This window comes from Sarcophilus harrisii, chromosome 6, assembly GCF_902635505.1.
Source record: "Sarcophilus harrisii chromosome 6, mSarHar1.11, whole genome shotgun sequence".
Classification (NCBI taxonomy): domain Eukaryota; kingdom Metazoa; phylum Chordata; class Mammalia; order Dasyuromorphia; family Dasyuridae; genus Sarcophilus; species Sarcophilus harrisii.
Genome location: NC_045431.1, coordinates 98,942,666 through 98,964,277, shown reverse-complemented (window position 1 = coordinate 98,964,277; position 21,612 = coordinate 98,942,666). Strand labels below are relative to the sequence as shown.

The window sequence follows — 21,612 nt, the reverse complement described above, 5'->3', positions numbered from 1 at the left end:
ATTCTGAAAATGAGAAGGGATGAGTTAGATGATAGATGGATGGATAGATGGATGCATACATAGCTAGATAAAGGCATGGATAGACAGACAGACAGACAGACAGGTAATAAATTTATTAAGAACTTAATATGGTAGAGACTGGGCTATGCACTGGTATTACAAGTAAAAGCAAGCAACAGCCCCTGCCTTCAGGGAGCTTACATTCTAAGGAGAGAAGATAAAGTAGCTATACAGAAAGGTGGAGGAGGATAGATTCATAATGGCGGCAAGACTGGAACATCCAGGAGATACTATGGAGGCTTGGAACCAGGCAAGGTAAAGCCAAGCTGGCCTCTCAAAACCCTGGATGGGTCCTGGAGTAGTCTTAATTTCCAGTGAGAAGGGAGTAAAAAATCAGTTCTACAACTAGAGGGTATCCTTGGTAGCACAGAAGAAGAATGCTTCTTGCTCAAAAGATGGGAATGAAGAAGAAAAGTACCAGGATTCAGAGAGAGTTTGAGCATGATAGAAGAGCCACTGAGAGAACTCACTTGCAATCATTTCCATTTTTTAGAAAATAGTAAAGAGGTACTATGTTAAGAATGAGGAAGGTGGAGATTGAATTAGAATTTTGAAGAGAATAGAAAGAGATTACAGAAATTGGACTTTACAAGCATTCAAAAGAGACTTATTTGATCTTTCTGAGCTGCAGCAACTCTTACAAGACAGAGTTGCATAAGGGAAAGAATACGTGACATGAGTAAAAGCACTGTGGGTTCAAAATCCCAGTTCTGCTATTCCCTCTAGCTGTGTCCTTGGGACTTTATCTCTTAAGGTCTCAGTTTCTTGACTGAAATTTTGGAGTTTGATTAATGATCTCTACAATGCTTCAAAGCTCTAAATTTGTGATCTAAGAGTCAATAAGAAAATAATATAAAGATTCATAGGCAACAGGGAAGTTATCACCAGAGTTAAGTGTGACCTCTAACAAGTTACAAAATCTCTTTGGCTTCCTCATCCATAAAATGAGGGCTTGAACTAAATGATCGCTAAGTTATCTTCAAGGGAGAACATCTATGTATCAAGGAATCTTCATAGAAATAGAAGGCTGTGTAGAACAATACCCTCATTTTACAAATAAGAAATCTGAGGCAAAATTTATCTGTCCAAATTTATACATGTAGTAAGTGAGTCAGAGTTGGAATTCAGCTCCTGTAACTCCCAAGTTTTGCTCTCTTTCCATTGTATATGTTAGAAGCGTATTTGGACAGGTGTGGGATTAGATTCTGCTGCATATGGTTTAATTCTAGATCCCAAAGAGAAAAAGCTTTAAAGGGCTTGTTTATGCTTCATTAAGTGCTGCATAAACAAACCTACACCTCCCCCCTGCAATTCTGGAGCTGTTCCAGTTGCCTTTTTTCTGATTGTCATCTCTTCTGGCCAATAGAAAGTATCACATTGAAACAATAAGAAATTCACAGAGATGCCCTATTAGCTTTTCAGAGATCAAATGGTAATGATTTTATCTAAATGACAAAGCAGTAAAAATACACTTTTCGCTCCAGCAAAGATGGAGAAAGGAGGAGGATGGAAGGGAAGGAATATGTTATTTTCTTTAATGAACTTTAATGAGCAACAATAACTCATCTAAACAAGTCTCTTCTAATTCTCAAGGTTATGTGGCCCATATATTAAATGACAGATCAAGAGTGTGAAACCTTCATTTGAGGTGATTGCCAATTAAAGTCATCTTTTTGGTCTGTTCCTGATAGATGGGCAAAAAGCTACTTCTTTGAGCACCATCTCTTAACAGATTGTTTATATGAAATTAGCAGTGAAATTTGAGGGATGGACCAGACAGAACAAGATAAATAAATTAAGGTTCAACTAGGTGGAACCATAGTACACAGAGAGCTAGCCTGGAGTCAAAAACATCTGAATTCGAATCATCCTTTCCCACCAACTAGTTTTGTAAATCTAGGCAAATTAATTAACCTCTTTTTGACTCAGTTTCCTTATCTGTAAAATGGGATTTACAATAGCACCCACCCCATAGGGTAGTGGTAAACTGGATCAAATGAAATAATATTTGTAAACCATAATTCATAGCACAGAAGTACTGTATAAAGATTAACTATTACTATAGTTAACTAAGAAATTGTCCCCAATAAAAATAAATTTCAGTCTTTTAAAGTGGAGATGTTTAGGAACCTAAATTTGACAGGTTCTTGTTTCAGAGGCAGCTAGGTAGTACCGTAGATCAGAGTGCTGGACTTGAAGTCAGTATGACTTTGTCTTGGGCACTTGCTAGTTATGTGACTCTGGACAAATCATTTAACCTCACTTTCAGTTTACATAGAAAATGGGAATAAAGATAGTATGCTCCTACTTCATAAGTTTATTGTGAGGATTAAATGAAATGTGTAAAATGCTTTACAAACCTGAAAATAAATGCTAGTCGTTAATAGTTTGAGAAACAAAACACCTTATTTTAAGAAAATGTATTTTTCCTCCTGACTTAACAATTGTTGGTGGTGATCCTTGTCCCTATATTTCATCAATCTATACTGAAATAAGAGCTGCTTATGGTTATGAAGAGAATGAGAAAAACAAAGTCAATGACTAAAGTAGCTTCTGTGGGTTAATATGAGCCTAGAAATCACAGTTTGTACCTGGTTAGTAATGAGTAAAGAGGCTAAATTGTTGCATATGTGAATTATTAACCAAAATGGGTACCTTAACCTCCACTAATACTCTATTCCAATAGTTCATTGAGGCATGGAGGTGCTTCAGGACTCAAAAAGTTATACCATTAAAGGACAAACTCAGTAGAAACTACCAAAAAAAATGTGTTGATAAAGGCTTGGCAACAGGTTGTATATCTAAAAGACAAGCTGATCATCAGAAGCCTGTCTAATGGTCAGATGATTAAAAAAAAAATTTTCAGTCATGGTAACTCACAGAGACCATCTAAAAAAGAGCAGAAGGATATGATCTCTCAGTGAAAAGAAAATCATGGTTCATTGATGTATTGAAATCAGTAATCTATGGGAGAGAGCGTAGCAAAGTGGAAAGAACACTGACTCTAGAATCAGACACTTTGAGTTTAAATCCCATCTTACAGAAGCATTTTTTGTCTCCCTGGGCTTTAGTTTCCTCCCTTCTGAAAGTATTGGCCATCTTAGGCGGCCTCTAAAGTGCTTCCATTTTTAAATCTATAATCTTATGATTTTAACTCTTTTGGAGGGTTAGAGATTACTTTAACCTACTGCTCTACTAGGAGTAGAAGCCATTAAAATATTACGTTAATCCTTTCAAATAGCACCCAAAATTGCTTTTATCACTAAAGGCACTGAAAAACCTACATGCACAGATGTCTTCAAAACCTTAAAAAAAAAAAAAATGCATGGAAAAGACCATGTGTTTCATGCCAGTGATTTGCCCTTGAATGATAGGATAGGAACTTATCTAATTTGAAAGAAAAGAGTTGGATGACTTGTTTTTGGAAGCTAGAGTCATGTCTGTGGGAACATGCTTGTACTGCAAATTACCCTGACAAGTGGATTTGGGTTTCCATTGTCCTTGCTCGAAACTGACCATAAGTATTTAAAATCGAGTACACATAGAGGAGCAGGAAGGAAAAGACAACCCAAGGAATATTTGTTTTATTTGCTCTTGCAAAGAGTGATCGAGACTAAAATGTTAGATTACTTGGATCAATCTTTGATCTTATGGTTTGGGGGATTTTTGCCACTTGTATAGTTTACAATCCCTTTCACATCTTACCCTATGCAGTTCTTATTCATACTTAAACCCAGTGAAGGTGGGAAGGGGTGGAAGGGGGAAAATTGACCTATTTTTAAAACTATTTGCTATTTTTTTCTGTCATTACTGATCAACAGATCACTAGTCATTTGTTAAGCATTTAAACATCTACCAGATACTAGTAGGTGCTTAAGATAAAATAATAAAAAGAGGGATACAAAATCAAAATAATAATAGCTAGAAAAAAAGTGGGTTTTTAAGTTTATAGATTATTTTGCATGTTATCCCATTTGATTTTTACCACTATTTTATAGATGAGGATACTGAAACTGAAAGATTAAATGACTGGCCTTGGGCCATATAACTAGTATTTGGATAAAATTTGAACTCAGATCTTCTTGAACCTGAAGTCCAGTGCTTTATCCATTCTGTCCCGTGGCTGCCAAAAAATGAAAAATCTCTTCAGATGGAACTTGGAGTCAAACTAAAATGAGAAGTAAGTATGAGCTGGTTTTAAGAGTCAGGAAGAAATGAATTCAGAGCCTTGTGACTATGAACAAGTGGACTAATCTCTCTCTGAGCCTTGGGCAACTAAAATTTATCAACCAATTTGTTGGATGTACAACAGTCGGTTGGAAATGTAAATCTGAAAATCAGGACAGAGATTAGGGCTGCTTAAAAAGATCTGAGAATCACCATCTTAAAGATGGTCATTGAATTCAAGGGAAAAGATGAGATCACTGAACAAAAAAGTATAGAGGGAAAAAAGAAGAAGGCCTAGGACAAAGTCTTGGGGGACACTCATGTTTCTTAGGCATGACACGGATGAGGATTTATATACTTAATCATAGCAATATTACTGGGAGCCCCAAGCTTGCATGTGGTCAAATAAATATTCTTTCTAGTCATGCCCATGCAATGGTATCAGTGATCCAAAGGTGTCAGTGATCATTCTGGATATGAAGAGTATGATAAGATGGAACATACAATTTTAGATAATTTCCAGAATCATATAACATTGTAGATAGGGGAAAATCAAGCATCAGTATGACTAAGAAAAATATAGTAATGTATATTTATACAATTCCAACTACTCTGAAACAAGAGGTTTCCTCCTCCTTCCCACTAATTCCTTGCCACCCCTTAGCTTCAGAGAACATATAGATTAGACAAAAATCATATTTATTCATAGGTACAGGAACATGAAGTTCATTGAACCCTATCTCTTAATGGAATTTTTATTAAAAAAATTTTTTTTTACCATTGAAATGAGCAGGAGCTGTGTGATAGAAGGAAGATCAGCTGTTTGCTTAATCTTTTCATTCCAGTATTTGTAGAAATAAGCTAACCTCAAGAAGTTTTCCCAGAGGCTATGGGTAGTCACATGAAGCTTAACAATTTACTCATTGTACTTTCTGCTAAACCCTGGTTTTGGCAGGGTTTGGCATCCGTGTTCTTTGTTCTTATGCTTTATTGAGCTTATTTCAAGCAACTAGATCAATTGTACTCGTGGTATATTTTTTTAGGTCTTGAAATGTTATCCACAGTGACATGGTACAATTCTCCAAACTGGCCATGTGACTGTCTCTAAGGTAATAGATTGTGAACTGACATACTTTTATTTCACTTGTTAATATTTTCTTATGTCTGAATTTGCTCCGGGGAAGTGGTGCTTCCTGAAGGGTGAAAAGTCAACTTTCTATCCTGAAATGTTTTCCTTTTGGGAGGAAGCTACAATTTACTGGTTAGTGCTAAAAGTCTAGAGGACTGAATATATTTCTGCAAAGAAATGTGGCTCGTTGCAGAGGGAAGGGGATTTGTCTTAACTGTTTTAGATTTGAACATAAGTCCTTTGTGTGTTGCCCTTTTTGTAGGGTGAAATCAAGGCTTTTCTATATATAATCATTGGATTGTGTCTTTGAATGCTTATATGGAAACTGGGAACTTCTTTCACTTTTTCTCTAGAGACCTAAACTCAAACTATATTCTTCAGAATATATGAATGAGAGAGAGAGAGAGAGAGAGAGAGAGAGAGAGAGAGAGAGAGAGAGAGAGAGAGAGAGAGTATGAACATCTATGAAAACAAACCTAGTTTCGTGTAAAATCAGGGCTTAGAGTTTCAGGCAAGAGGATTCATGCTATGGTCTGAAACTCCAAGTCCCGATTCTTTGATCTTTGCTTGTTCAGTTTGGTCTAACCCAGGCTAAAACAATTTTTACTAATTAGTCGTTTCAGTGTAGGTGCAGTTTCTTAAATTTAAGTACAATCATTGAATTTCATTAAATTAAAAAACCTTAGAAATCACCTTATCCCTTGGAATAATTTTAGCAGGGATAACTTTTTTTAACTTCAGTTATCTCCTTTGGCAATTTCTGAAGTCTGGGACTAGGCTATTTTTAAAAACTTGATATTCCTAAAGCCTAGCCCTATAATACTTTGCCCACATTAAGCACTTAGTAAATTTTTGATAATTGAATTTCACTTAATGACTGTCGGTCTATTTTGGTGCTTGAATAGAATACTTCCTTAATTATTTCATCATCATCATAATAGCTAGAATTTATTTAACTTTGTGGTTCGCAAAGCACTTTAAAATATTTCTCACAACCATCCTGGAAGGTAGATTCTATTATTATCCCCATTGTACATATCTGTAGAAGAAACAGCCCGAGGTAGGTTAAGAAATATATCCAGGACCACAGAGCCAGCAAGTATCGAAGGCCAGATTTTAACTCAGATTTTATCCTGATTCCAATCTAGCGCTCTATCTACCTACCCCTTCTGTTTCAAGTGTAAGTTTATTTTTTGTAGATGGAGTATAAGTTCCTTGAGGGTCTCTCTCATGTTCTTCTTCTGTATCATCAGAGCACCCCTCATGTTATTAGGCATAAAGTCATCCAGACTGTCACTGATTTAGTAAATGGCCTTAAAGGCAAGTAATATACATAGTTTCTTTCTCTGTCAAATGAGAAATTTGGACTAAGTACTCTCTGAAGTTGATGCCATAAAATCAGCAGGACTTCACAGTTGACTAGATATGAGAAAAGTTAAGGGAATGTGAAAAATTGATGATGATTCCAAAGTTGTGAACCTGGCATTGGGGTGCCCTCAATAGAAATAAGAAACCTGGAAGAAGAGAAAGGATTGGAAGAAAAATATAAATTCTCATTTAGGCTATGTCTATAGGACATTCAGTTTCAAATGTACATTATGCAGTTGGAGATACCATTCTGATCCAAGCCTTCATTGTCTCATCACCTCATCACCTCATGGCTGGGCTATTATTGGTTGGTTTCTGTGCCTCAAATCTCTCTTTACCCCAATTCATCCTTCACTCAGCTATCAAATTCATCTTCACAAGTTTGATCCCACAACTCCTCTATTCAGGAAACTCCAGGGGCTCCCCATTATTTGCAGGACCAAATCATTTGTTTTACTTTTAAAGTCCTTCATAAACAGGTCCCTTCCCAGCTTTCCATCTTTTTATACCTAAGTCTGATTTCCTTGCTGTTCCTCACACCCAACACTGTTTCAGAACCGAACATGTTCATGACTGCTCTACATACTTTTCTCTCTCTTCATCTTTAGCTCTTGTAGCTTTCTACAAATCTCAGTTAAGGGGCAGAAACAAATGCAGATTTTTTTTCTACTGTTTGGCTGTGAAAGAGAAGATAGATATACTGTGATAGCTTAAGTGGATACAAGTAGAATCAAATAAAAGTTTATTACAGATATGGTAATGGCACATATATAGACATTAAAGAAAGAGCCAATATAAAGAAAGATTGAAGATAGAAGGAATGAGAGGCACTTGATCACAAGTGTAAGTTGATGAAGAAAAGGGAGGGAATAGGAATGCAGGCCTGAGTAAGGGGATTGATGATCAGGCTTGAAAAGGAGAGCACCTATCTCTTTATCAGAGATTAAAGTTGGAAAGAATTGGGAATCCTAAGATCATAGAATTAGGGAGAAGTTTCTTAGTAATGTGTGTGCCTTGGTCCTCTGCTGAGTGAAAAGGAGGGAGGGATGGTATATGAGACTTGAGGAAGAAGAAGAGATTTGGAAAAACCACTGTATGACAGAGAGTAAATTAGGGAAGAATAAAATAATTACCTCATCAGAACCCAGTTAAGTCCATTATGGCCCAAATTTTTAGTAACCTTAGACAATATTCTAGTGGTGAATGCATCTGTAATCAATTAGCAGCATTTAAATAAAAACACTGAAAGCAGATGATAAGGATAATCCAAGTTCAAGATTTGGCAAGGCACAAATAGATAAGACAAAGGGTTTGGAAAATTGATAATATATGCTTAAATTGGTGAACACTCAGGTCAAAATTGGGAAGTAAGGAGAATAAAGCCAAAGCAAAATGACTAGGAGAGCAGTCAGGGTCACAGACTAGAAGTCATTGTGGGAATGAAGGATATCTTTAAGAAGAGTGAGGAACAGTGATGAATTTAGAATTAAAGAGCATTGGTTAAAATCTTGTCTCTCTTATTTATTCCTTATGAGTCTGGGCAAATATCACTCAACTTCTCTGAATCTCATTTCCTTTTGTGTAAAATCAAAGTATTTATTAGATGTTCTCTAAGGTTCCTTCAAACTCTAAAAATATGATCCTGTGTTTCTCTCTTTCCATGGTCATCACTAGAGAAATTTCAGAGTTCTTGATGTAAATAAAACAAGGATGGATGATGGTGAAATCAAGGGTATGACCATCCATAAGAGTATCTGAATTAGCACGAAGGTATAATTCATGGAGGGTTAGGAAGTCGGTGAACTAAGGCAGTGGTTCTCAAACCTTTATTCTCAGTATCTTCATGTTGTTAAAAAAAACTATCGAGGATCTATTCAAAGAGTTTTTGTTCACATGGGTTATATTTATAACTATTTACTATATTAGAAATAAAAAATAATTTTGAATTTGTAGACCCTCTGAAAGGGTTTCAGAGACCCCAACAATTCTTTGGACTACACTTTGAGGACCACTGAACTAAGGTATCAAGATCCTGAAGAGGGAAATGACAGGTATCCTAAAATCCTCAAGTATAAGGAGCAGGATTGGGATAAACAGAAACTTCCAGTCAGTTTCTGAACTCTTTGGTAAACAAGAGGGAATGACCTGGAATATTGGGGTACACATTGATAATTACCGCTAAAGTCTGGGTAGTTAATCAGTTGGTGTGACATGCAGAGGAGGGAAAGTTGCTGAACTGATGAAGTGCCTACCTTCCTCCTTTGTTATTTAGGGGCTGAGAGGGATATTTAGGTATGGACAACATATGTTGTCGCTAAGTAGAACAGGTGGAGATGACCCCCTAAGGGTATGTGACTAGATACAGATAAAAAGCACATTAAGACTGAAGCCTGAAGTGAATACATTTCCTGAATATCAAGGTCTTATTGATCCAGAACCAGCATTCTTTGCGATCTTTCCTTAATGATCATTGGGCTTAACCGGGCTTGCTTTCTGGCACCACCCTTCCCGACATTGCTTATACTCCGGTTTATCTGGTTGGCACCTCCTTATGAATGACTTGGTAGCTCAATTCCTGTGGGCTTTGGTACTTAACCACAAAGTAATGGACTCTGACAATTAAAGAGATCATAAGCAATTCAAGAGACAAGGAAATGTGGCACTTAAAAAGCTTCCCATATGTATGTGCAAATATAAACAGTACTTCTATGCATCTAAATCATGATTTTATTTTTCCATATTCCAGCCATTTGGTGACAAATAAATTGACTACAGTATAATGCAACAACAACAATAAAGTTGCCTGTGGAGCATTACACAGTACATTCGCAACTCACTAAATTCTACGAGCTGGTTTATTGTCAATCAGTTCAATACTTGGTTTGAATCATAAATTAACACCAGCAGAGTATTCATAGTCAAGGCATTCTTTGTTGCAAACAACCTGTGAATTAAACAATCTGTTTCACGTGTGCCATTTGAAAACCAAAGCTCTTTTTCTCCTTATGAGGGGAATAATCAGTTTACCCTGGGAAATCATGGCATTGAGATGAAAATCGCCTCATAAGGCCTCTGAAGAGATGGCATGTCTTTGTAGAACAATAACTGTGTTTTTGACTCAGTGTGACTACAGTCATTACTAGAACATAATAGGAGAATTGTTTCCTTCCCATGGTTATGTTTTGGGTTGGTGTTTTGGGTTTTGGGGAGGGGTTTGCTAGTATAAAGAATTCTCTTTATTAAATATATTTTTTATTTTGTTAAATATTTCCCAATTAAATGTGAAAACAATTCTTACCCTTCATTTTTTAAAATTTTGAATTCCAAATTCTCTCCCTCCCTTTCACCCCATCCCTTAAGAAGAATTAATAATGAAAAATAGATCCACCTTTTAGTAGATATATTCATATTCTCTTGAAATATCTGCCTTCTTCAACTGAATGTACCTTTCTCCCCACTAGCACTTTTTTTTTGTTCAGACAATGTTGTTTGTCCTTTTTTTTTTTTTTTAATTATAGCTTTTTATTGATAGGACATATGCATGGGTAATTTTTACAATATTGTCCCTTGCACTCACTTCTGTTCCGACTTTTCTCTTCCCTCCCTCCACCCCCTCCCCTAGGATGGCAGGCAGTCTCATACATGTTAAACATGTTAAAGTATATCTTAGATACAATATATGTGTGCAGATCTGTACAGTTCTCTTGTTGCACAAGAAAAATTGGATTCAGAAGGTAAAAATAACCTGGAAAGAAAACAAAAATGCAAGTAGTCCACATTCATTTCCCAGTGTTTCTTCTCTGGATGTAGTTGCTTCTGTCCATTAATCAATTGGAACTGATTGGGATCCTCTCATTATTGAAGAGAGCCACTTCCATCACAATTGATCATCATATAGTATTGTTGTTGCTGTGTATAATGATCTCCTGGTTCCGCTCATTTCACTCAGCATCAGTTCAAGAGAGTCTCTCCAAGCTTCTCTGTATTCTTCCTGTTACTAGCACTGTTTTATATGCATATTTGTGGGAGAGGCGGGATAATGTAGAATAGGGAATAAAGAACTGGGCTGAGGGTCAGAAGAAATACTTGTAGATTGATTTCATGATGACTTTCAGACTTTGCCTTTTTCCTCCACACTTCCAGCCCACTTCTTCCACTTGAGAATTCCTCCCAGAATCCCAGAAGGAAAGGCCTTCCCCATTAATGATGCTTCATGTGTTGTCTTCCCCTATTAGAAGGAAGTTCCCTTTTGCTTGTATGTTTATCCCCAGCACTTAGCATAGTGCCTATTAAATGCTTATTGACTGACAAACTGGCTCAGTGCTTTAGGAAATTCTGAAGACCATTAAGTTGAAGAGCAGTTGCAAAACCATGGATAGAGAGAATTTCTCCCATGAAAGTTCACCACATTAATGAATATACCAAGGGTGGTCCCCAAACACACACACACACACACACACACACGTTTATAGGAACAAAGTCTTCACAGAACATCATAGTTGGGAGGGACTTCAGAGTCTGTCTAATCCAACACATCTATACCTGCCCTCTGTAATGTAGCCAGAAATTGTCAAACACAGGTCACTCTGCCTTTGCATAGAGAACCCCAGTAACACAGAAATGACCATTTCTTGAGACTATCCATTCCACTCCAGAACAGCTGTAATTGTTATGAAGTTTCATTGCTCTGGCTACCTTCTCTGAACTTCTCGCACCCTCACCTTGTTTATTTTATTAGATTTAGCTCTTCCCAAATTAAGTGCTCAGACTCTTGCCTGCCTTTGACATTTTAACTCTAAGAACACTGAAGGATTATATTCTTAAAGATATTCCATATTTCTTTTATTGTTCTAATCTTAAAAAAAATAATTATTGATATCTTTTATTTTTACATCACCTAAATTTCCTCTTGTATTTCTGCCTTCCCCCTCCCAGAAGGACATCTCATATAACAAAACATATTTTTTTTAACAAAACATATTTTTAAAAGAAAAAGAAACTTGCTTGATCTAATTTGATTCACTTCAAGTATATATGTTAATAAGGATATTTTGAACAAAAATAGAAAAAAGAGGCACATTTAGCAGTTTCATGACTTTTAAATGAAAAGCTGATAGGGAAGCATATCTAATTTAGTAAACTATTTTGAGGTTAGAAAGCTCCTTTAAGCTCTTACTGCAGGAAAACCACAATTCATTGCCAAATGAGGGAAGGTGGAAAAACTCTGCAAGGTCATCATAAATAAACAACCTTTTTAAAGCTCTTCCTATCACCCTTGGACACACAATGATAGTGCATCAGGCTTAGCCTCCCTAGAGACAGGAATGCCCAAGTGTATAGAACAGTATGGAAGCCTGAATATCATGAGATGTTGAGCCTAGTATTTCCTATTGAGTGAATTGGGGATCTTCAGCCAATATTATTCCTTTGGGGTTCCTCATGTATAACAGGGGAGTAATAGTGTTGATGCCCACCTGTGTTGGGAGATCTTGTGATTCTAAATGAGACTCAAAAGTCTCAATTGCATTTGAAAGCCTGGGAGGCACATTATAAAAACATGAGAACTGGGAAAGGAAGGAGAAGGAGTAGTAGCTAGATGGCTCAGTAGATAAGAGTGCAACTCTGGAATCAGGTAAACCTGAGTTCAAATTCAGACTCAGACATTTAATATATACTAGCTGTGTTACCCTGAGCAAGCCACATAACCCCAATTGCCTCACAAAATGAAGGGTTAACCAATCAAGAAGCATTTCTTGGATACCTACCAGGTACCAGATTCTGGAGGTACAAAACATTTTTTAAGGATCTTAAAATCTAACTTTGAAGAACGCTTCAAGAATTTGTGATTTCACCAGCAAGCAGAAAGCAATCTATCCATATATCAAGAGACTTGAAGAGTTGCTGTTTATGGAATTAAAAAATTTATTACTCTGCACAGATAAGCTGGTGACAATTCTTTCACTTAACTGGGTTTATCCTCAAACAGTAGACACATACTCTATCATTAGTCCTCTCCTCACAGCCTTTCTGAGACATCTTACAATGCCTAGATTCCTTTAAAGTTCAGCTCAAGAATCAATGCTTAGGTGAGATCTTTCTCAATTTTCCCAGCTGCTAATATTTTCCCCCAGATATTTATGCAACACACATGTACAATGTACATGTGCACACATGTGCCTCTCTGTGTGTAGCAAGTTATTTCCCACATTTTATGTATATGAGTTTGTCTAAATGCTGCTGAAGAGGAAACTTGATTCCCTCTTGGAAGGAGCTAGAGAAGGGACCACAAAACTGGCCACTCTGCGCTCTTCAGAGAATACTGGAGTAGGATAATCTCTGTCCTACACACACACACTTATCATGTGTCTACGAGAAATAGTTCTTTTCTTGAGATAAAGCCATTTTTCTGGTTATTAGCCCTTAAAGAGGAAAAGTGTTCCAATCTTATTGAAAAGACTTAACTGCTTCCCGTGATGCCGATTACACAAAAGATCATCACAAATAGTAAATAGCAAGTAAAGCCATTTTTCCCCTATATCAGAGATATTACATAAAATATACCAGACAATTCAAAGAATGAATAAGTTCTCCCTTGGTAATGAAATGCTGAGATACCTGAAGTGTGAGAGTCCAATTTCACTTAAGGAAAAATTTCCTGAAGTCTTTTGGAAGATAAATTCAAATTAGGAACATTTTGAAGCACCAGATTTTTCCTACATCTGGTGTATCAAAAGTCTTTTTCTTATTGGGTTTTCACCTAAAGAAGATCATACTATGTCCGGTCTTAAAACAAGGAAGAAGAAATCCTCAACCAGCGAGGAAAGCCTTTTGCAAATTCTCCACTCTTGAACTCAGAGTTTCACATGCATGCACACATTTATATTATAGAATGTATTCTATATTTATTCTAATTTAGAATGTAAGCTTGAGGGCATGTGCTGTTTCCTTGTTTGTCTATGTATTATCTAGAACATTTGGTTTTTGCTGAATCAATGATTTCATCCTTATAGAAATACAGGAGATTCCCTCTACCAGTGCCAGTCAGTACCAGCTTTTCAGCTTATATTCTTTGAGAGGTATTTAGAGATCCTCAGAGTTAGTGACTTGCCCGGTGTCACCCTACTAGTATGTATTGGATGCAAAACTTTGCATCCAGATCTTCCTGCCTCTGAGGCTAATTATTTATCACGCCACACTGCCTCTGGCTGGCACATGCTTAATATATCCTTGTTAGTTGTTTACTAGCACTTATATACTTTGGCTAGTCTTTGAAAACCTGGTGTCAACTGTCACTAAGATATAGTCCTGAGGAGGAGCTTTGGTGAAATTTAGCTTCACCATGTGGTGAAGTTGTCTGAAAAGCCAGGATTCTATTTAAAAACAAAAATCAAAGTCCTATGTCTTTAAAAATAAATCAAGTGAAAGAACTTTATATGTCATCAGAACTCTTATCTGAAGTTTAATTTGCTATCCGTGGAATTTGTATTTATAGATAAGTTTTGTATGGCCAGAAGTATGAAGAATTGTCTTTTATTTTTTTAATTGAAGCTTTTTATTTTCAAAGTATATACATGGATAATTTTTGATATTCACCCCCTACAAAACCCTGTGTTCTAATTTTTCCCTTCCTTTCCTCCCCTTCCCCAGTCAGCATATGATCCAGTATATGTCAAACATGTGCAATTCCTCTATACGTATTTCTACAAATATCATGTTGCACAAGAAAAATCAGATCCAAAAGGAAAAAAATGAGAAACAAAATACAAGCAAACAACACCAAAAAAGTGAAAATGCTATGTTGTGGTCCGTACTCAGTTCTCACAGTCCTCTCTCTGGGTATAAACGGCTTTCACAAAACCATTGGAATTGCTCTGAATCAATCCATTGTTGACAAGAGTCATTGTCTATCAGAATTGATCATCATTTAATCTTGCTGTTTCCATATATAATGATCTCCAGATTTTGGTTAATCCATTTAGCATCAGTTCATCTAAGCCTCTTCAAGCCTCCTTAAAATCACCCTGGTGATTGTTTCTTATAGAACAATAATATTCCATTACATTCATATACCACAGTTTACCCAACCATTCTCCAATTGATGGGCATCCATTCATTTTCCAGTTTCTGGCCACTACAAAAAGGGCTGCCACAAACATTTATGCACATGTGGGTCCCTTTCCCTCCTTTAAGATTTCTTTGGGATATAAGCCCAGTCGTGATACTGATGGATCAAAGGGTATACACAGTTTGATAACCCTTGGGGCATAGTTCCAAATTGCTCTGCAGAATGGTTGGAGGAAGACAATGAAGAGTTGTCTTTTAGTAATATATATATATATATATATATATATATATATATATATATATATATATTATATGTATGTATATATATTATATGTATGTATATGTATGTATGAATGGATGTGTTAATACTTTTATAATAATAAAGTACTTTTTGGGTTCTGTAATCTTTTTATAGGCTTGTTTAAGCAAGGAGCGGCTCCATGGATCAAGGATAAGTGTTTCCTGTGGCCTGTCCTGGACAGCGTCCAGCCAAATAGGAGTTTCCATCAGCCAACCACCTCTCTGTGGCCTTACAGAGCAAAGAAAGAAAAATGAATCGACTGAAGAGCAGCGTGAGAGCGTGCTTCTTGCCTCCTGTGCCCTTCTTAATAAGCCTCTTAGCAACTCTTGCTGCAGCTAAGAATATAACTAACAGCACTTTAAACAGCACGGACATGGTCTTGGGATCCATGCCTGTCATTATTGCCCGAGTGGACCATGTGATCGTCAAGGAAGGGAAAAGTGCCTTGATCAACTGTAACATTCACGGCATCCCTGACCCTCATTTCAAGTGGTATAATTCCAATGGCCACTTACTGAAGGAAGAGGAAGACCAGCAGGGCACGGGAGGAGGTAGGACCGAATGTTATATTAAATTTCATGCATTCTAAATGAGGCCTTGGAAGCCAAAGCACTGCACAAAAGCTGTTTTTATACTGTCTTCTTGTTTTATATTTTCTCATATGGGAGAGGGAGAAACAGCACTGACCATACACAGTTGGGAGGGGGCAGGGGCAGGGGCATGGACACACTGTATGAAGGGGTGCATGGTTCTAATCTCACTTTTGCCACTAACTGACCTCTGGTGACTTCTGGGGCCTCGGCTATTCATTCCAGCTGCAAAATAAGGCAATTATATCAGATGATCCTCCCAAGGTTGCTCTTAGCTCCATAAAACTATGATTAGCCTATGTTTGAAAGCAGCAATCAGTTCACCTTTTGTCTGTCATTTAAAATGACAAGAGTGCAAATTACACACCGACTCCTACAAGGAAGCCCCCTTTCAGCCCAGTTTCCTGATCTGTGTAATAGCACTTATCATACAGGATCAAATGAGCACTCTGCAAATAGAAGAATTCTGTGCACCTTTTAAAGCACCGTATGAATTTGAGCTGCTTATGTTATTATTCATCACAGCACATCCCCCAGATGCTATCCATTGCTATCACACAGGAGTCTTTCCACTCTTCGCTATCTGAGACTGACTTAAATTTCCAGATAGCTTCTTGTAGAGGGAAGGAAGATGCAACAGCCAGAAAGACAGAGGCGAGAGCGTTTCTTAATGAGCTAGATTTATTTAGGGCATTTTGTGGCAATGCAAGTCCCTTAGCACACAGCTTGCTTCAAGAGTGTGACTAAGGCCCAAGGGAGAATTTAGCTCCTCCAGCTGGGTTCTTCCGCTTTTGTGTGGATAAATCTTGTTTAGGGTGTGAGAGATAAGTAGCCAATAACAGAAGCTAGCATTTAGAGAGCCCTTTGAGGTTTTGTGCCTGTTGCCTCAATTTATCCTTACAACCTGTGAAGTATTAAATCTCCCCATTTTACAGATGAGTAAACTGAGGCACAAAGCTGATTAAGTGTTCAAGGTGCATAGCTAACAAGTATCTGAGCTGAGATTTAAAATCAAGTCTTTGTTACATCAGCTATGCCACCAAGTCCTGGTATAGTGCTAAATGGTAATATAGAGGCCCCCCAAAAGTGGCTCATTTGCAAAAATGAAGAGACCTAGATCTCGGAGGGAGAGGGAAGCCCATTCTCTCTTTTAATTATCTATCATCTTCTATTATGCTATACATAATCTGTTCATGCATATTTGTTGCATGTGCATACAGGGTCATCTCCAGTCATTTTAATCTATATCTTGTCACTGGACCCAGGTGGCTCTGGAGGGGAAAGTGAGGCAGGTAATCTTACATAGCCCTCCTTCACTTAAATCCAATTCATTTGTGTGTCATGGCATCATCTCCCTGATGTCATGGTCCTCTTCGAGAACAAAGGAGAATCAATAATTTGTTACATGTTGTGCACCCCCATAAGACTGTGAACCCCTTCAGGACAACAACTGTCTTTTGCCTCTGTTTATGTCCAGTGTTTAGCACAGTGCCTGGCGTGTAGTAGGCATTTAATAAATGGTTATTGTCTCGTGTTTGACTGACTCACTAGAGCCACAGACCTCATAACTTGAAGGGATCTTAAGATCCCTAGTCCAGCCCCTTTATTTTACAAATGAGTACATTGATATCCAGAGTGGTGAAATAATCTCTCCAAGACTGTACAAGTCCATTGGTTAAATGACAAAGGCAAGATTATTCCAGAGAGAGAGCTAATCTATTATATTGAGAAGGGCACTGAACTACTAGACTGAAGACCTGGGCTCCATCAATTATTAGCTGCCTGACCTGAGGCAAGCCTGTTAACTACTTTGAGTCCCAATTTCCTCATCTGTAAAATATGAATAATAACATTTATGCTATCATCTCACAAGGGTTCTGTGAGGGTCAAAGTTGTTGATTACATGTGAAATAGCTTCACAGAGCTATACATTATTATTATATTGATCTCTACCTCTCTTTTGATTCATGTCTTCTCTTTAGTATAGATGCAAAGGCAGATAGAGAGTAAACTTTTCTGAAGTCTACCAATTACCAAGGCTCAGCTGTTCTCAGGTGCCACCAAAGTGCATGGAGTCAGAAAGACCCTGTGCTCAAATTCAGCATCAGCGGTGTGACTGATCAAGTCACTTCTAACCTTTGTTTGCCTCAATTTCCTTAACTCAAAAATCAAATTATTAATAGCACCTGTTTTTCCAGAGGTATTAAAATGAAAATTTGTAAAGTATTTAGCACAGTGTCTGGCACATAATAGGTGCCAGTTATCATCATTATCATCATCATCATTATATCGCAATATGGATACAGACACTGACATGAATATTGTAGCATCTCTTTAATTCTATTTTTCTCTACTTTAGATAGATCACAATTTCAGCCCTGATGGAATAAGGGCTTTTGAAAATAAACTTGAAAATTTCAATCAGCTAGCATTTATTAGGCACCTATTGTGGACCAGTCAGACATTGTGCTAAATGTTGGGGATATAAAGAGACCACAAATCAGTCCCCTGCTCTCAAGAAACTCATAATCTGATAGGGGAGACAGGTAAACAACATTGTACAAATGAGTTCTGTACAGCAAATGAGGATCTGACTTTGTGCTGCTACTTCCTATTTGTAAAATCTTGAGCTGCATGGACAGCTAGATGGCACAGTGGATACAGAGCTAGGCTTAAAGTCGAAAAACACGAGTTCAAATCTGACCTCAGATACTTACTAGCTGTGGGACCCTGGCAAGTCATTTAACCTTGTTTGCCTTGGTTTCTTTATCTGTAAAATGAACTGCAGAAGAAAATAGCAAACCACTGTAGTATTTTTGCCAAGAAAACTCTAATTGGAATTACAAAGAGTCAGACATGACTGAAAAATGACTGAATCACAGCAATAGTCATCATGTATAAAATGAGATTTTTGGACCAATTTGCTTCCCATTCCCTTGCATAATGAATGATTTTTCATTTTGTTGGGGTTTTGTAAGTTTTTCTAGAATGAATTCAGTGATGCTGACGGGATATTCAGATTTGTATGATATACAGAGTTGTTTAACCCAACAGAAAATAGCCTCCTCTTACTTTGCTTTTCTAAGTTGATAATCTTTCTGCCTTCTCTCTTGTAAATACTGCTTTATAAATCTAATAATCCTATAATAATAATAATACATCCTATTTACAACCAGCTTTGGAAGCTTATTTGGAGGGCAGCTTCATATGGTGGAAAGATTGCTGGCATTAGAATCACAAGGTTCTAGTTTCAAATCCTGACTCTATCACAGTCTCTTGGTCTTAGGTTCCTCACCTGTTAAATGAAGGCATTGAAGTAGATGACCACTAAGGTCCCCTCAAGAAATAAATTCATGTTGTTTTAATCTTATGAGTAGGACTCCTAAGTTTTGGGTTTCTATCAGGGTTCTAGATGGTTGAAGTTTCCAATGGAAGAAATACACAGGACCTGGAATAAGGAAACCCAGGTGTGAAATAACTTCTCTGATCCTCAATTTCCTCATACATTCAATGTAGTAATATTATACTTGGGTTATCTACTTGGCAGGGTTGTTGTGCAAAAGTACTCTGTTTTAAGATTTCAGATGTCTATACGGGATAGCAATAGTTCTTAAAAATTACATTACTCCAGTTAAATTGACCAAAGTTGGAAACTCTGTATTCAGTATGAAATTCATACTTCCTTTTGTCAAAATACTACTCCTGGACTTCCTCTTCTTAGGTGCTCTCAACTTACATAGAATTATTTCCTCCCAGGAGAACATAAGGACCTTAAAGACAGTTACTATCTCACTTTGATAATATATGTCCCCTAGAACTTGGCTTCATGGCAACCAGATGGCACTGGAAAAAGCATTAGACTTGAAGTCAGGGACACCTGAGTTCAAATCTGGCCTCAGATAATTTACTGTGTGACCCTGGCAAGTCACTTAACTCTGTTTGCCTTAGTTTCTTCATTTGTAAAATGAGCTGGAGAAAAAAAATGGCAAACCGCTTCAATATCATTGCCAAGAAAACTCCAAATGGGATCACAAAGAATCAAAACAACTGAAAAATGTCTGAACCACAGCAACATTACAGTAGATACTTAATAATATTTTTTAAATTAATTCTCTACTTAAAAGATTTTACCCTAAGTATGAACATGCTTACTAATTAACATAGTAATTATGTACTAACATAGATTATAACACTTATAAAGCTTAGTAAAAAGTCTTTTCTATGGCCAAAAAAAAACCTATCACATCCAACCTAGTTCTGAATATATCTCTCAGTTAGATTGCTCCATCCTCTGCGGGCAGACATGGTTCCATTACCAGTCTTTCTAGCTTGGTAGAACCTTTCCAGAGCTCATGCTTGTCTGGTCTCATCTTCCTTGTAGGGTGAGGTATCAGAGGTATTGAATGACAACTACAAGCAGAATTTTGTCCCGGGACTTTGTACCAGGCCTGGGCTTGGCTCCTGCTGCACTTTTGGGTGGTCTGATAAGCAGGTGGTTCTTGCACTGACCTCCACCTATCAAGACTGGGACCTCTTAAATCTTCAAGGTTTAGAACAATCGATCATTAGGACCCTTACCTGGTGTCTCAGGGCAGTGTTATAGCTGGACAGGTCGACATCATCTGGCTCATCCCCTTCATTTTACAGAAAAAGAGGCTCAGATACCCAGTCAGTCAGTAACAGAGGCAGTGTCTTTAGAGAAACTTTACCAACTCCAATAAATTCATCCCCTACCCTAATCTTCATAGTCCCAGCAGGAAGTGACATCACACATGCCTAGTTACCATAGTGACTGGGAACTCTTCCCACACACATTCAGCCTCACACACACTCCGGCCCTGCTTCTTCTCCAAGTCTACTTCAGGCCGGGTCACTGCTGGGGCTACTGCCCTCACTGAAACAAGGAGAATAGGATTCAGGCCTGGATTCACCGCCCACATGGATACTACAGCCAAGGTTATCCCTGGGCATTGGGAATTGTGGGAACTATGAGGTCCAAAACCTCTCTCCAGGGAAGGAAGGATGTATCAGTCACCAGAGCTTTCCTCAGACTAATGAGCCTACTATAAAATTATGAATCTGCCCCACATTACTTTGCTCTTTCATTCCATATATTTATAATCAAGGTAAAAAGCAAGGAGACCTAGAATAGAAAGACCACCTTGCTTGGACTACTCTGTGCAGTGAAGACTAGCTCTCCAAAAGCCTCCCTGCTCTGTAATTCCGCGACCCAATGAATGGGAAGAACAGGAGGATCAAAGTTCTCTAAGAGGAATGCATTTTTGTAGCAGTGACATTTAGCTTCATTTTTATTAGTAACCTCCCCCTGACTGGTCTTAATGTGTAAAACAATCAAGTAGTTAATCAATATTGGTCTTGTTTCAGGGTTTATAAGCTATTGGTCTGTTCATGGGTATAATCAGTCTCCAACTTGCTTATCACAACAAAGATAGTATTAAGTTCCTCACAAGTAAAAATTGAAGAGATTAGATTAGGTGACCTCTCCGAAGCAAGCCTCTCCGAAGCAAGCCTTTCAGTTCTAATGTCCTGCCCAAGGTATGACCTTGCACCTGATGTCCTAGTTAGCCATTATAATTGCATGTGATTATGTAAATAGTGTGAAATAATATGAAAAGATAAAATGTATATACACATGTGTGTATGTATACATATAGATATGCACATTCAGAGAGAGATATAAATCGATATTTTCCAAGGCCAGTATAAAAGGTAGTATGTTTATATGTGTATGTTTAAAATTATACATATGCATATATGTAGGCATAGGTATACATACATACATGCTTGTGTGTATTATATTTTCCAAAGTCAGTATAAAAGGTTGTAAATATGTGTATATATGTGTGTATACATGTATATTTATGTGTGTCTGTATATACACACATATATATATGCCTAAGTATATATGCATA

At 37.4% G+C, this 21,612-nt stretch overlaps 1 protein-coding gene across 3 annotated transcripts in view; it reads left to right on the top strand.

Moving 5' to 3' along the window:
• Positions 1-21,612, top strand: part of MFAP3L (microfibril associated protein 3 like) — a 69,638-nt gene that overhangs the window by 19,227 nt on the left and 28,799 nt on the right. For all 3 annotated transcript variants that reach the window (XM_023505880.2, XM_003773083.4, XM_031943085.1), the window contains exon 2: positions 15,204-15,640. In XM_023505880.2, coding sequence (XP_023361648.1) covers positions 15,340-15,640 — 301 coding nt within the window. In that variant the 5' untranslated portion in view covers positions 15,204-15,339. The remainder of the gene's footprint in view (positions 1-15,203; positions 15,641-21,612) is intronic.